The sequence below is a fragment of the Parasteatoda tepidariorum genome, chromosome 6 (genome assembly GCF_982258835.1).
Source record: "Parasteatoda tepidariorum strain Cologne lab strain chromosome 6, Ptep-v5.0, whole genome shotgun sequence".
NCBI lineage: Eukaryota > Metazoa > Arthropoda > Arachnida > Araneae > Theridiidae > Parasteatoda > Parasteatoda tepidariorum.
The window spans coordinates 46,673,250-46,689,971 of NC_141760.1; the positions used below are offsets into that span (position 1 = coordinate 46,673,250).

At 25.8% G+C, this 16,722-nt stretch overlaps 1 protein-coding gene and 1 long non-coding RNA gene across 2 annotated transcripts in view; one reads left to right on the forward strand and one right to left on the reverse strand.

The window, feature by feature from the left end:
• The window catches only part of LOC107451201 (ubiquitin carboxyl-terminal hydrolase 24), a 71,034-nt gene extending 61,702 nt beyond the window's left edge, over positions 1 to 9,332 (reverse strand). The window contains exons 1-11 of the mRNA XM_087165801.1: positions 8,687 to 9,332; positions 5,541 to 5,715; positions 4,649 to 4,716; positions 4,133 to 4,276; positions 3,834 to 3,953; positions 3,583 to 3,618; positions 3,022 to 3,087; positions 2,350 to 2,490; positions 2,046 to 2,204; positions 925 to 1,039; positions 614 to 717 (exon numbers count right to left, since the gene is read on the reverse strand). Of these exons, the coding sequence (XP_087021927.1) occupies positions 614 to 717; positions 925 to 1,039; positions 2,046 to 2,204; positions 2,350 to 2,490; positions 3,022 to 3,087; positions 3,583 to 3,618; positions 3,834 to 3,953; positions 4,133 to 4,276; positions 4,649 to 4,716; positions 5,541 to 5,715; positions 8,687 to 8,917 (1,359 nt within the window). The 5' untranslated portion in view covers positions 8,918 to 9,332. The remainder of the gene's footprint in view (positions 1 to 613; positions 718 to 924; positions 1,040 to 2,045; positions 2,205 to 2,349; positions 2,491 to 3,021; positions 3,088 to 3,582; positions 3,619 to 3,833; positions 3,954 to 4,132; positions 4,277 to 4,648; positions 4,717 to 5,540; positions 5,716 to 8,686) is intronic.
• Positions 9,333 to 10,362: 1,030 nt separating this feature from the next.
• Positions 10,363 to 14,397, forward strand: LOC139425420 (uncharacterized). Its single transcript, XR_015434615.1, has 3 exons — positions 10,363 to 10,821; positions 12,184 to 12,243; positions 14,126 to 14,397. It is a non-coding gene; the product is annotated as an uncharacterized LOC139425420 (long non-coding RNA).
• Positions 14,398 to 16,722: the final 2,325 nt, after the last annotated feature.

Here is a 16,722-nt window from a genome sequence, read left to right on the forward strand (position 1 = left end):
GCATTATTAAATACTCATATACTCATTTAGCATTATTAAATACTCCTTATTAAATAGCATTATTAAACACTCATACCTTCTTGCATTCATGCTCAATAATATATTCTAAGAGAATAGATATAAATATTGAATATTCATTACTAAAAAAATTATCAATTGCTAAAAAAATTATTAAATGGTAAGAGGGGAAATAACCTGCATATTTTCAGTTTTTTAAACTCTCTAAGGTTAAAGCAAGCTATACTTCTATTTTTAGATGTCTTGAAAGGTTTTTATTTTTAAAGTGAAAGCTCCTAAATTTTCACCTTTTTATTGAAAATAACTTAAATCTGTATATAAAAAAAAGACACTAAATTAAAATAAAATTGAACAAATACCGAAGTTATTTATTAAATAATATACTAACTAATATTTAAATAATTTAAATCAATATCAAATTATATGGAAAGTAAAAAATTTATGAATCTACAAATTAGCACATTTAATACAAAAAAAAAAAATTGCTTTAGTTTTAAGTTAAATTCTACATAACAAAAAAAAAGTACCAAAACATTTAAAAGCTAAATAAATACTTAAATTAAATTATAGTTTAAGAATTCAGAAGATAATCAACCTGCATCATCCAAATTTTAGTCAATTCTTCTAATGATAATCGGTGTCCAGTAAATTCCACAATTCCTTTAATCTTTTCTGTATACTGAACTTGGTCAATGTTGCCTGAAATACATTTATTTAAAAAATTTGACAGAGTTGAAGCAGGTATTACGATTTAAGCAGAGGTAAAAACTGAATCAATAAATAATTATAAAATATTTTTTGAAACAATTCTTTTTTTATAGATGTTAAATTTCAAGCATAAAACATACTATAATCCAGTATGATAAAAATGAAAAACTATAACAAAAAATAAAACAAAACTATTACCTTCTAAAGCTATAGATAAGACTTTGTTTTCAGACAACCAATTTAAAAGATTGTCTGAGTCTATAGCAATTTTCGATGATCTCATGCTAGAAGTATCATCAATTAATTTCATCACCTAAAAAAATCATTGTTTTTTAAATGATGAAGATAAAGAATTATATAAATTGACAATTTCTTTTAGTTTATGAAACATATTTATTAACAAAAATACAACTAAAACATAATTTTTCGTATCATACAAAAATGAACATTTTTTTATAAAAGACGATTTAAAAAAAGAACTCATAAAAGAAAAATCAATGTGAATCAATTATTTATTTCAAAGATTAAGCTCAAAATAACCTTATACAATACACGTTAGAGATGGGTAAGTACAAATGTTTTTGGGATCAGTTATAAAAATCTGGTACTTCAAGTATCAGATACACATTAATCTTAAATTTAGATCTTAACTAAAACTGGAGCTAAAAATTAAGACTTTTAGTTCAAAACAAATTGACAATTTAGAAATCAAATTCAAATTAATTATATTTACAAATTTCATATATTTAAATGAGATTAATTTTTTAAAAAGAAAAAAAAAATTCGTAATTTAACAAAGCAAAGGATTTGTAATTTTAGACAAAATAGTTAGAAAAAGCTCACAAAAAACATACTAAAAACAAATACTTAAAAATTTTAATAATATAGCTTTACAATAAATATTTATGAAAATTCTTTTATGATTTTGTATGTTTAAAGCAAATTAAAATATTGTATGTGATTAATTTAAAATACTATAAATATATATAATGTAGAAATATATTCATTTTGAAAATCTGTGACAAATCAAATAAGTATCAAATTGAAAAGATAAACTTCCTTGACTAATGAATCAGTAATTTCTGAATACAGCCGGATCAAGGAAGTAATCATTTTGCCCAAGTTAGCACTTTCAAATTGATACAAATAGGTAAAAAATTATCCAAGTCGATACATGATCCAAATCGATGCTTGCTCAGTGGTACTGTTACGGAGTTAGACAAAAATAACATAATTTAAAAATGAACACAAATTATTTAATAATTGATACCATTATCTAGCAGCTTACATAAAATTTAATAATAATTTTTCATACTAACCTCTTTCAAGCCATTCATTCGAGCATTAAAATGTGGGCATTTTAACATACGAAGAATGACCTCAAGACACAATTTGTTAGTAACAATCACCTGTTGAGGCCACAAGTGAAGACACAATAATTTCATACTCTTTAAAAGTTCAGAGATGGAACAAACGTTCTGAAAAGAGATGTTGGAAATAAAAAGGTAAAAATAAGGCAAAAGCAGGAAAAGATAAAATAAAATTGAAATACTTTCTAAACAAATATAAAAATGAATTGCAAAATATTCATAAATAAAGAATAGGAAAAGAACAAGCACATACCTTGCTTTTGATATCATTGTCTGTCAAGCTCTTTATGTGATGCACAGCTATATCCATACAAACTGAGAGGTGCGGACATATTTTGGTGGGATTCAGAAATTCTGCACATTTAGCTAATGGTGCAAGCATTGCCGCCATACCCTATATTAAGAGAATAGGTAGGCAAAGAATTATAAATTTAAAATCAAACTATTTTACTCATTGAATAAATGATTCGTAAAAAAAAAATCTTTAAACAAGACATATGCTTTAACTTCATTTGAAGGAACAACATTAGGAATTAATAAAAAAATATTGACTCTTTATTTTTCTTGAAAAGTGAATAACAAAACTTAGTGCTTTTCATAAATTTTTGGCTTAATTCATTTAAAGTTATTTTACATTAAGGCTTTTTTTTCTTCTTTTTTTTTTTAATTATGTGGTTATTTTTTCTCAGAGCGGCTCTGTAGTATTTTGTTAGAGTTACCTCAAATATTTTGTTAGTTTAAAGCCATTTCAATACTTTAAATCACAGACAAAACTAGAAACAATGGAACTTAATGGCAATGATTAGCATTGGTAATGGTTAGTATTTTGAAGAGGAAGAAAAAAAGCATAACAATAAATAAAGTAATTTACTAAAGAAAACATTCTTTCACATTCACACAATAATTCAATTAACTTGCTACTTACCAAAGTTGTAATATCATCACTTTTAAAACGTTCTTGAATTTCTTTAAATCCCCCTTGCTGTGCAAACTAAAATAAAATAAGTATAATTATAAAAAGTAATTAATTTATGAAAGATAAATTTTAAATGTCCGAAAAGATAGTTCTATTAAACTGGGCAAATAAAAGGGAAACATCATTGTTAAAATTTTAAATAACCAATTTAATTATCTTCATACAATTCAACAGTATGTGTACTTGAGCATAAAATAAAATCAATAAAATATTGTTATGAATTCATTAGAATGCATAAAAATAAATGTATTTCAATGAACAAGATTAGCACCATGGGCAAAGAGATGCAATAGATAGTACCCCTGCATAATTTCTGCAAACTAAAAAAAAAACATCAGTTGATGTTAGAATGAAGAACAATCAAACCATGTGCCCTGACCCAGCAACTCATGATGCGTTATAAAAATTAATAACATTTGTGGAAAATACAAAGCAAAAACTTATAAGCACATAAATCAATGAAGTAAAGGTAAATTTATTTCATATTGTTCATTAATTAATAATATTTACCTTATTTATCAAGTCAACTAACCAACCATAAGGTTCCTGCAACGAATAAAAAAATAGTAAATGTCAAATTTAATGGGAAAAAAACATGCATTTTCTGAAGAAAATAAATTCATAATGCTTCGAATTAAAAAGTGCTAACACCATGTCCTGTTTTTAATTTGAAATTTAAAATAAGATTTAGATAAGCACTTTCATCCAAAATCACAATCAAGAATTCAATAACTAAAATCGACAACTGTAAGAGTACTTACAATGCTATTGCGACTAACAGCAAAAGCTTGGTCAGGGGCAAAAACAGAATCTAGCCAATGTGAAGATGCACAGGGTTTATGCCTATTTTTCATATGAAATTCTGCTTCTGGATCAAAAGCCTAAGAAATCAATAACAATTAAATAAAAGTAACAAACATTATAAGTGAATTATTAAAACAGCTTTATATAAAATACAATTATCAGAGAAAATAAAATAGTGCACTGCCTACAAGACATTTTTTCAGAGATAGGCAATGTCGAAATAATAACCAGAAATATTTTCTCAGCCTAAACATACCTTTTCCAAAACTTGGCATAATGTTTCAGGAACTGGATCAGATTTAAGTCGAGTGGTGACTAAATTAATAAATAAATGCAGCATGGAACGAACACCTTCTTGAACATCTAAGCCCCAATTACGCACAGCACCGGATGTCAAAAGCTATATTAAAAAAGAGAATTATAACATTTATGTTAAAAATTACATATTTACATTTATTTTATTATTTCTTAATTTTAAGAAGATATTGCACATTCAAATATAGATTGTGCAAACAAATGATTCTTATAATCATGCCCTGAATTTCAATAAATACTGAGAGAAACTGTTACAAAAAACTTAAAATAAAGAATATTTAATGAGAAATAACCGAATTTTAAAATTAAAAATTTATAAATTACAGAAATAAATTTATAAAATTTAAATTTCATAAAAATGTTTTCACATTAATGACAATTGTCATGCTGTAAAATCTATATGTCATATCAATAAAAACATATGTTTTGAATTTAAAATATTAAATGGACAGCATACCTTTTTAAAAGCTTCGGGTAATACACGCTCAATAAATCTTCTACAGTTTTCATGGACTTCACATAAACCTTAAAATGTAAAAAAGATATCAATTTCTAATAATAATGCTATAGTAAGAATCATACATAAATACAGAAAAACTTGACATACAAGTACAGCATCTTATGAAAGTTACATACTGCTAGTAGTTACATACTGCTACATATTGCTAGTTAGTTGACATACAAGTACAGCATCTTATGAAAGTTCACTGTTACAACAATTTTTAAGTTACCGACGAAAAAGGGAAATATTATAGAACCAAACCAACGTTTGTAATTATTTCTGACATCAATGGTAATAGGTGAAAAAAAGACATTATTTCAACTTATTTTTTTCTTATAACCTTAACTTTTAATGTTCATAAACAATTGTATGGGGTTGACCAAGTTATCTTTCTTAGAAAAGAATAATTCTTATGCTATTTTTAAGAATTCTGCTAAGAATTAAGAAAAGTAAACATTTACTTTTCAGTTTTTTTTTCCTTTCATGCATAACTAATACATTCATAAAATTTAAATCTAATATTAAACGACAACAAATTAAGAAAAAATATTTAAAGAAAACAAGTTTTTGTTAAATGTGGAGTTTCGAATTTTTTTATTATTTCAAACTATTTAATGCTAATTTATAAAAAATACGAAGAAAAAAAGAAAAATAACACTGATGAAACAAATAACAAACCTTAATTCCCAAACTTTAAAAACTCAAACGTCTTTTCAGAATCCTACAGTAGCAGTTGTTACTCAGAACTTGACTCATACACATTATAAACTTGTTAGATTTACAGCATTCTGCGTGACATAAGAAAAACACCTAAACAGAGATATTTAGTTTATAGTTTTTTACATACCTTCTTCTGCAAGCTGGGTAGCACTAATTATACACTTTCCAAGTGATTCTTCTTTTTTAAAAGGTATGGACCAATGATCTGTAAAAATTCTAGTTTCGAGCTCATACAAATTAGTAGTTGGAAATTCATCAGATTCCATAGCTTCATCTGGCTTGTTGAGATTTGTTTGAACTGCCTGGAAGATAAGATAAATAAAAGTTAAACAAAACTTCAAAACAAAAGATAAAAGAATCTTTCCCCACCTTTGTTATAATTTCACTGTTGTAACATCAATTATATCCATATTATAATACAACATAGATAAATGAATAAACATTAAATTCAAAGCACAATTTTCAGTCAAATTATTCTACAAATTTTAAAAAGCTAGACAAAAGAAGGCAAAAACTTTTAATAAAATTAGAAAATATGCATCACATGCTATGTCATTTTGACCTCATATTTCCTTATCATACATAAAATTTTACAAAACAAATTTACATATTTTTTTTTTTTTTTTAAATCGTTAGATACGTTAAGATACTAGGAAATAAATAGGCAACAAATGTTTCTTAAAACATGTTTAATTCAAACAATAATAAAAACACAATATATTTTATTTAACTTTAAATTAATTAGTCATTCTAAAATGCAAAGTTTTAAAACTTTTTTTCTTTTTGGTAGACAGGTAGCATGTATGAGCGTATCAGTACTGATAACAAAATTAAAGTCAGTACTGATAACAAAATTAAAGTTAATAAAGATTGATTCAAAAATTGCAATGTAGGCAAGATAAAAAGGGACATTAAAAAATGAAATTTTAATTGAGATTGTAATTAAGATGCAAAAAAAATAATTCATTATACTTTAGAAAATATTCAAACACAAATTTGGGTGGAAAAAATACAATAAAGCTGAATCAAGCTTTCAAAATAAGTCAAAGAAAAATATATACTGAATTTAACATAGATATACATTTAACATATACTGACTTGTACGAAATTTTCATTTTTTTTTCTTTATTACAGTAAATAATAAATCAAAATATTAGTGTAAAATGAAAGATTCATAATAGGATAGCTAACTTTGAGTGCCCTATGAGCAAATTTTGACCTTCATAATACATGTAACATACTGCAAACAGCTTTTTCATACATTTTATATATTTATAATTATTATGCACACATGAGATATATGCACATAAAATAAAGATGTTAAGGAAATTTTACAAGCTATAAGTCAAAACAATTATAAACAATTGAAAATCTACTTAAATAATTCCCTTTCAAATTTAGCGATATAAGAATTAAATCATAAAAATAATGCATGTAGAACATAACCGACAAAAATATGAGATAAAGATGCAAAGAGCTAGATAAATGTTTAAAAAACTCAAAATTTTAACTTCCTGAGATTCTATGTTATTTTAGAAACTTTATAAAGAGCAGTGTTAACCTGTCACTGCAAAATTTCCATTTGAAAAAAGCATAAATAGTGAATTATACTATCATTATTTTAAATATCAATAGTGAATCAAGTTTTTTAAAAATAAGTCAAAAACTTATTATTTTCATTTTTTAAAATGAAACTTAACAAGTATTATTTAGCATCTGAAAAACTAAACTCAACGGCACGACAACCCATGGATACATTTTTGATTATTTAATTGGTTAAAAAATTGCTCTTAATAACATGGATATCTGTGTACTTTAGAGAAATACAAACATTGACGGACATGATACTTTTATAAAATTTATCTACTGTTTTATGAAATTGAGGTAAAAATTTTGAAACTTGTGGGTCAGTTATTTTGATAGCTAATAATCTTGAACTTTGAAACTCTAGTGTTTGCATTTAATTAAGAGGTAATAATAAAAAAACTTATAAAAAGATACATTACAATAGTCTTTCTAAACTAGTCCTGGCAAAGGCAAATCAGGGATGGGATGAACACATTCTGCCAAAATTTCACATTTTTTTTTAAATTTGAGAAATTTAAGTTTCAAAGAAGGAAGGGCCATGCAAAAAGTTTTTCTAAAATATTCAGTTAAATAACTTAAAAATTATGTTTTTTTTTCTGAAAAAAATTTTACAAGTGGGTGTCAGAAATTTTCACGCACCATTTTAATAAATTTATTAAAACCTACATTAAAATCTACACATTAACATTTTTAACAGCATTTAGAATTTATAAAAATAAAAAAAATCATGCTCTAATTCATTTTATTATGCTATTGCGTTAATTAAATCAGGGTGCGTAGCCAAATTATTCAACAAAACATAAGCACCTTTCAAGCACTCAAAAAATATTTTCAAGCACTCTAAAAAAATATGATAGTTAGGCAGGGATGGAAAGTTTTTGACAATTGTCAAAAATCATGAACTTTTGAATCATGTAAAACAAATGGCACTTTTATACGCTATGAACTGACAATACGCCGAAATAGATTGGGTTTGAGTTAATTGTGAAAATAACAAAACATTGAATAGAACAATGTGAACCGTGTCTTGTGGCATAATTCATAACGAAAATCAACAAGGTACAGGAAAAATCTCATTTTCAAAAAGGGAAAATTAAGCACATTTTAAAAACACCCAATGAAAAAAGCACCTTTATGGGCTTTTAAAAAAACGAAAATAGGTACATTTAAGCACTTTTTAATAATGCTATGCACCCTGTAAATATATTATGAACACAAATGATGAAATAATGAATATTAATGTTTTATAATTTTCAAGTTTACATATTAAATATTTTTATCGCCCATCTTTCGAAATGGAACAATTACAACTAGTTAAAAAAAAAAATTCTGAAATTTATTTACTGAATTCATTTTATTACAAGCAAACCCTCCAAGGGGAGACAGCACCAAATGTTAGTAACTATAAGTCTGACTGACCCATTTAGGGGATATTTCAACATAGGTACCTGACTACGCTAATTACCAAACCTAAGGCACTAAAGACTTTTTATTTGCAAAAATTATTAAAAAATATACAGTTCTCCCAGGGTTGGCTCCCATTAACTTAATTTTCTGAGTTCATAAAATCATATGATTTCAATGATCGCCACCGAGTCGATCGAGCAATATCTTCATACTTCTATATCACAATAAGATGATTTAATTTTAGCATTTTTATTGAATTTGTTTATAAATTGAACTCACTTGGGTGTTATTAAGCGGCTCGTAAGGTGGAGGCGCGACATTACTGACATGACTAGAAGAAACATCTTTCATATTTTCATCACTCCCTAAATGAAATTCAGCATGTTCATTAGTAAGTATAGAGACAGCTTCGTTGATATCATTCTTTCCAAGCCGCAAAGCTTTCCTAATATCGTCAATATTTTCAAATCCCATACTCAACAAAGTCGTAATGTTCTCCTCCTGATCCATGTCGCACTAGCATTTCTTCGAATATTATACACTGATAGACGGATTTGGAACTATGACTATAAATTTTGAACACAACTTTATCACAATTGGTTGTTTATACACTTGTTAATAGTTCTAATAAGCTAAAAACATTAAAACAGTACTAATACTACACTAACACACATAAAACAACGTTATAAACATGCGCGCCGCCATGTTGTTCTATTTTGATAGCTGTAGTAGAAGTTTTGTTTTCATTTCGATTGAAGCCAGCACGTGAATTTAAATATAGAACTAGTAAATTAGCGGTACTAAAAGTTGAAAAAATGTTTCTCGTTTTTAAACGTAAAATATTCGTTTTTCAGTTTAGAGGAAGCCTCGTTGTAACTGAATCAGATTTTCAGTTTATTCGGAATCAAAATATTGGGTATTATACGTTCGACATTAGGCTTGATGGCAAAGTTTAAATGGAAAAAAAAGAGTTTTAAAAGAAAGGTCGAAGCGGGGGTGCCATCCCCTCCGCAGAGGATCAAAATTGTGATGGCATGTCTTCGGATCATCCTCCGGGATGTTTCCCAGACCGTCGCCAATAGCCCATTGTGCAGCTCTAGTGCGACGTAAATTAACAACAACAACAACAACAATAAAAGAAAGGTTGCAAGGAAAAATCTGAAGTTCTTTTGTTTGCTTAAATGTTAATATCGCGTAAGAGTCACATTGCTGCACTGTTGGTGAAGGACTGTGATTGATCATCAGCGTGCAATCGTGTGAGTTTTTGCCAGATCCCTAGAGATTGTGCACTGATTACCCGTCTCCGCACCACGCCTTCCAACCGCTGAATCATGCTTGGACTTTTCAAGATTTAAAAACCACCAGCAGGTTTGATTCGGAACCACTAAAATACTATTAGAGAAAGGGCGAACTCAGTTTTACCAATGGAAATCGAACCCTGACCCAAGTCATGAAAGGCGAAGCAATATACCCACCATACTTGCCTAGGCGGAAATAAAATTCTTCTATCAATGTAATTATACAAAAAAGTAAAAACGGAAAAGTAAGTTCGTATTTCATCTGATTGATAGCTGTTACACAACAGCAACAAAAGTACATTTAGGCGATTTCGTTCAATTTTGAGATTTTGTCACTTAAAATTACGTATGTAATGCCCGTAATGTAAAAATTTGCTCGTCTTACAATAATAAAATGTTCATCATTATTAAATTAGATTATAAATAATTATAAAATTATATTTTTTAGCATGAAATTATTTTTGGATAAACGAATGTTAGAACTGTGAGCAAAATAATTTTGATCCTCTTAAATAATTTTAGGTATGGTTAATTGAATTACTCAAATATAATTAGCATATTAAGGAGCTCAAACATTCGTTTACACGCCACAGACTAAAATATTTCCATTATACTTTCCAGATTGTGTAATGTACTCCATTACATTACTTTAAAGGTAACCCAGGTAGCAAAAAGATATGATCTAATATTAGAAAGATGCAATATAATACTGCCCTGCTAGAAAACGCAACGCTCTTGAATCCTATCTTCTAATTTTAGAACTAATATTATATAAAATAAAATAGTATTCGATCTAACATTCGAACTTTCAAAATAATCATCTATTTCATTACTTTTGGTACAGCGTCACATTTTTGCGAAAGGTTATCCCATATTATTAATAAATAAACATTTATTTATGAAAGAAAACAATAAATTAAATATTACTTAAAATGTCATTTTTAGCCAATGCAAAGAAAGCGAAAAATAATATTAGTAGTAGTTTGCGAACGATTGAACTCAAAAAACTTTTTCAACTGTTGAATCTTGTCCCCCTTCTTCCTCGTTGGCTTCCTCTGTTCGTTTGTTTACGGCGCCATTGTCAGAACTTAGCTGCTTTCTTTTCAATTACATAAGGTATTTATAATTTAGTAATTATTTGAAAACTTTATACATTTCAATGATAGTTACATGAAACGTTAAAGAAGTATTGTAAGTAATGTTTTTGCTTTAGTTAAAAATCATGTATCAAATAAAGTCAGTTTATATTATGAATTGTGATCATTATTGTTCGCACATAGTAGTTGACTTCTGTGTTAAGTTATTGTTTAGCTATAAATAATAAGTAATGTAATTAGTTCAAAATATGCTTGTAAAAGAACGTTTGCTAAGTAATTCGACTGTAACAAAGTTTTTCTGCAACAGTGGAAAAGATAAAAATAATTGTCTGTAAACAAATTAGCCTAGTTAAAACAATTAGAAAATTAATGATCTGCTACTTTTAGCTCAGTTTAGACCATTACATTCTAGAATGTTTAACGTTCAATACAAACAATATTGTTACCGTATTAAAATTTCATGTCTAAAATATTGTAAAACAAAGAATTAAACATTTTTATTTAAATTTCTTGGGGATATTTCAGTATCGTGATTTGTCCCGCCAAGTGCAATCACCAAATAGATTTTAAACTTGTAACTTTTTTAAACAAAAATATGTATATGTTTGCCTGGGGTTGTACCTTTCGAGTTTGTCCTATTCTGTAATGTTTCTATTAGTTTAATAAATATTTATTAAATAATTATTATGATAACAATTAGTCTAATAAATAATTATTGTTTAATAAAGTTTTTAAATAAATTTCTATTACATATAATCTGAGACTAAAAATTTAATTAAGCAATAAAAAAATAAGTGTTATGCATACTGACTTTTAAATGTAATGTAAATATATTTGGGGGGAGGGACAATATATATATTACAACTTTGAAATATGTGAATTGTTAAAGAATTCTCCGAAATGGTTTTTTCAACCATAAATTGATGAATTTGAATTCTTATAGTATCTTTTTATATTGATGTACTTATACGAATTTTAAAATAAGCATTTGTTTATTTAATATTTTTCGGCACTCTTTTTGTTGATTTGCCACATAGCGAGTAGTTATTTTCTGATATAATAAAAGAAGTTAAAAGGTTTTGCAATTTGATTTTATTTTTAAATATCTGAGAGTTTACTTGGGAGTGCTTATGAGCTAAATTCTTTTAGTTGATCTCCTTCCCTCTGTGTTATTTTTTGTGTGACACTAACGAAATTTTTTTTACGCTGGTATCAATACCGAAATTTATCATTTAATTTCATTGTAAAGGATATTTCAATTTCTTAAAATCATTTTCAAATTAAATAATTAAAGTTTCAAATAAATATTCAATGTTAAATAGTTTTAAATGTGTTTTTTTTTTCATTTCAAAATCTAATTTCTTTTCTTTTTAAATTTCAGTATATATAGCTTTTCATCTTCAAGAAAATCTACTATTTTTAAAATAAGCAATGGACGAAAGTAAGCAATTGTTTATTTCACACTTTTTTTGTTGATAGCTTGCCACATAGTGAGTATTTATTTTCAGGTCTAATAAAAGGGGTTAAAGAGTTTTGTAGTTTGAATTTTTTTTTTTTTTAAACATATGATAGTTTGCTTGAGAGTGTTTATGAGCTAAACTCTTTTGTTAATCTCCTTCCCACTATGTTACTTTTTGCTTTTCGTGTGGCTCTACCAAGATTTTTTGATGCAAGTATTGATACTGCAATTTACTCATTGAATTTCATTGTAAAAGATATTAAAAATTTTTAAAAAAATTTTCAAATTGCATAATTTAACTTTAAAATAAATATTCATTGTTTAAGAATTTTAAATTTGGTTTTTCCATTGTAAATTTAATTTTCCCTTACAATTTCAGATATAGCTCTTCATCTTCAAGAAATTTTAATTAAAATTTCATGTTTGAAATATTGTACAACAATGAATTAAACATTTTTATTTAAATATAGACTGATTTTTATTTGAATGTTTTTGATGCATCATTATATATATTAATTTGTAAATGATTAAAAAATAAACAATAATATGGTCTATTCAAAATGGTGATTATGGTGAATGTAGAGCTTTGATTAAATTGTATTTTTTAAATAAATTCCTATTAGAAATAATCTAATGCTGTAAAAATTTGTTAAACTATAAGAAAAAAGATATTTGACAAATGTTGGGTATGCATACTGACTTTTAAAGAATGCTATGTCAAAATATTTGGGGGAAGGGGCGAACTATATTTAATATATATTTACAACTTTGAAATATGTGAATTGTTAGAGAATTCTCCTTCTATATGATTTTTTCATCCATGAATTGATGATTTTAAATTCTCATAGTATCTTTTTACATTGATGTTCTTTTACATTAATCAAATTTTAAAATAAGCAATGGAAAAAATTAGCAATTGTTTATTTAACACTTTTCGACACTTTTTTTGTTGGCTTGTCACAAAAGAGTTTTGCAGTTTGAATTTTTTTTCATTGCAACGATAAAGATAAAAATAAATTTTTTGTAAACAAGTTTGCCATGTTTAAATAATTATTAATTAATCAATAACTTTTTAGTTAAAACCATTGCATTTTAGAATGTTTGAAATTTTATTCACAAGTTGAACACTGTTGTTACATTTTTTGAATTTCCTGTTTAATATATTGTAAAATGGTGAGTTAAATATCTTTATTTTCATTTCATGAATTAGACAGATGTTTTTGATATATGATTAATTATATTAATTTATAAATGATAGCAAATAGTTAAAAAATAAGCAACAATATGGTCTATTCAAAGTATGTTAACGTTAAATGAAGAACAGTGCTTAAAAGGTGTTAAAATTTTTATTTATGAAGTTCTTAAAAAAAATGTGAACATTTCCTATTGGCTCTATGAGCTTATACAATGTACAAAAATATTTTAACAGTTAAGTGTCATTGTACTTAATCTTTAAAAAAAATTAAAAAGTATTGAATTTGATATATTTTTGTATCTGTATATATACTTGAATATTCACTTCAATTGAAAAGAGCTTAAGCGTTTTGACCTATAATTTCTTCTTTTTTAAAAAAATAATAATTAAGAAAAAATAAAATTATTATTTGAAGGCCGTTATAAGTGAAATAATTTTCTATTCTTTCTTGGTGATACTGAGATTTTTTGGTGCAGGTATTGTTACGGAAATCTACCCATTAAATTGTAAACATTTTCAAATAAAATGATTTAAGTTTTAAAGAAATATTCAATGCTTAATAGTTTTAAATTTACTTTAACTAATTTAATGTTTTCAATATAAAGTAATATAGAGGTTTAAGTTTAGTGTTTTCAATGTAAAGTTAACTTTTTTCTCTTATAATTTTAGCTTCGTCTGCTGGATAAACAAGCTTATCTACCAGGAAGGAGCCATTCATTTTTGAGCTTGGGTGCTGTACAGTGCAAATGGAAATTAATTTCTGGTAGAAAACTAGGAGCCATATGTTCAATCCTGACAGAAAACAAAACGACTGGAGGCTCTCTTTAAATCTGCCGGAGCTGAAAGTTTGAAGAAAGGTGCATCCCTGTGCGATTCGTTTGTGTGATATGCAAAGATGCTGCTGACCAATTTATAAAATCTTTCAGTAAAGCAAAGATTTTCAGTTTATTGCTCTGAAATATAGTTCAGTAGCACAAAAACAAAAAATTGAATTGAAGAAAAACTTTAAACTGTATGAAATGACTGTAAAGTTTTAAAATTTTTTTTAATTTAAAAATAATAATAATTAAAATGATAACACATGGTCCTACTGTTGCTTTTAGAAAAAAAATTTATTTTATTTAATTACAAATACGTGTTCTTAACTTATATTTTAACAAAAGAATATTGATAAGCTTATATTAAACAATGATGGTAAGAATGTATTGCTTTTATAGTTTAGTGAAGTTATATTTATATTGTGTTTTGTTTTAAAATAAAATAATTAAGTAGTGAAATGTTTGTCATGATTTGATTTGATTTATTTTTTTATTCTTAACTACTGCATTGTGTAATTTATTCTAGTCATTATACTTATGTTTAAGTATTATGAAAATTCGAGAAATTTTGAAGATATCAGAAGAAATTTTATTTTAACATCATTGTTAAACATTAACTCTAACTTATGAGCAATTATACTACTAGCATTGTATTTATTAACTTCAATTTTGCAGTTCAAATTTGAGATAAGAAGTGTATATAGATTTTTATGATTTTATAGATTTTTGCAAAGATTTAAATTAATGTAATTGTAAAATAATGATAATAGTAAAAATTTCTTAGGCTTAATATTTAAAATTTAGCAGAACATTTATTTACATTATTGTAAAAACAGAAAATTTAAATCAACTTAAAGAAGAATCTTGTTTAAATTTTTATACATAAAATTCTTTGCAAAAGCAACTTTTTTAAATGCATAATATATGTTTTTTTAAGGCTAATTCTTCATAACGCATACTATATAATCAGAGAAAAACGATTTTGATCACTAATACGAAAGGCAACTTTTAAAAGATAATGTAAAAAAATTTATTATTTTTTCGTCTCATTCTTGTATGCAATTATATGTTTGTGCAAATTTAATTTAGATAATATGATATTTACTGACAGTTTTGAAATTAAAATGTTATGTTAATTTTTTGCAAAGATTGGTAGTTTAATAGAACATAACACCTTTAAATAATTATCGAATTGATGAAAATTCCTGAAGTTATTCTAACATTATTTAAAAAAAATATTAGTAATTTTCGTGATATTAGTTGCTTTCCTGGTTTCATTCCCTGGAAAAATTTCTACCTTGCGTTTGAGTTTTGTTTTTAGGTGTTTTGCTAAATAAAATTTCAAATACTAAAAGAATAAAGTTACGTAAGTATTTCTCCATTTAGCAATTCCAGTGAAAAAAGAAGGGGGAAAAAATATGTGTAAATTTGTTGAAGTAAGTAATTTGAATATTTTTAAATTTTTTTCTTTATTGTGCCAATTATTACAAGTAATGTCCACTTAAAAATTGAACAATTGTAAGGGGAAAAAATTTTAAGTTTAAATTTCCACTCAGTTCAAATGTAAATATATAACTTTATAATTATATAGTGTGGTTTTTATTATATAATTTCAGAATATAAATAATGAATGATAATTGTGAAACCATTTAAAAAAATATATATATTACAAACTAACAAATTAAACTAAGATTTTAATAAAATAAACCCAGTTTTTTTAAAAAAAAAATTAAGAGTACATTTTAAAATTAAAGACTTGAAAATTATTAATGATATAAAATTTGTCAGAAAACCCATTGTATGAATAAAAGAAAAAAATATCAATAAAAGTTGCAATAAAATATTTCCTAATTTAAATATTCGAAAAAATCAGCTGAACATAAGATATACTTTGGAGTAAGGAGGAGAAAAATGGAAGGTAGCAGAATTCTCTAATATAATTTTATTTAGTATTTCTGTATTGCTAAGTAAATAATGCATGGAATGACATAAAACTACTGTTCTATGTTTTACTGCTTCACAACAATACAGAAAATTAAGTAAAATTGTATCGTCGAATTATTCTACTACCATCCATATTTTCCTCTTGCTTACTCCAAAAAAATAAAAAGCAGAATAATATCAGAAAATACAAAATCTAATATTATATAGCATCAAAACTAACGCAAAAGAATATTATGGCGAACGCTAGATAATATTAGTTTGCATTGAATCTAATATTATAAAAGGCTGAGCAAACAGCGACCTTTTATATCTTTCTAATATTACAAGTTGTGTAATATAACGTTAGATTTTGCCGCTTTTCTGATATTATCTAATGTTATGTGCTACTTGGGAAGTAATCCGAAAACAAAAGTTGTGTTTTAAAATTATTTCGAAATGAAATATATCAAAATTTAACCAGATTTTTCAGATAAATACTTAACATATCGTCTACATTAATTAATT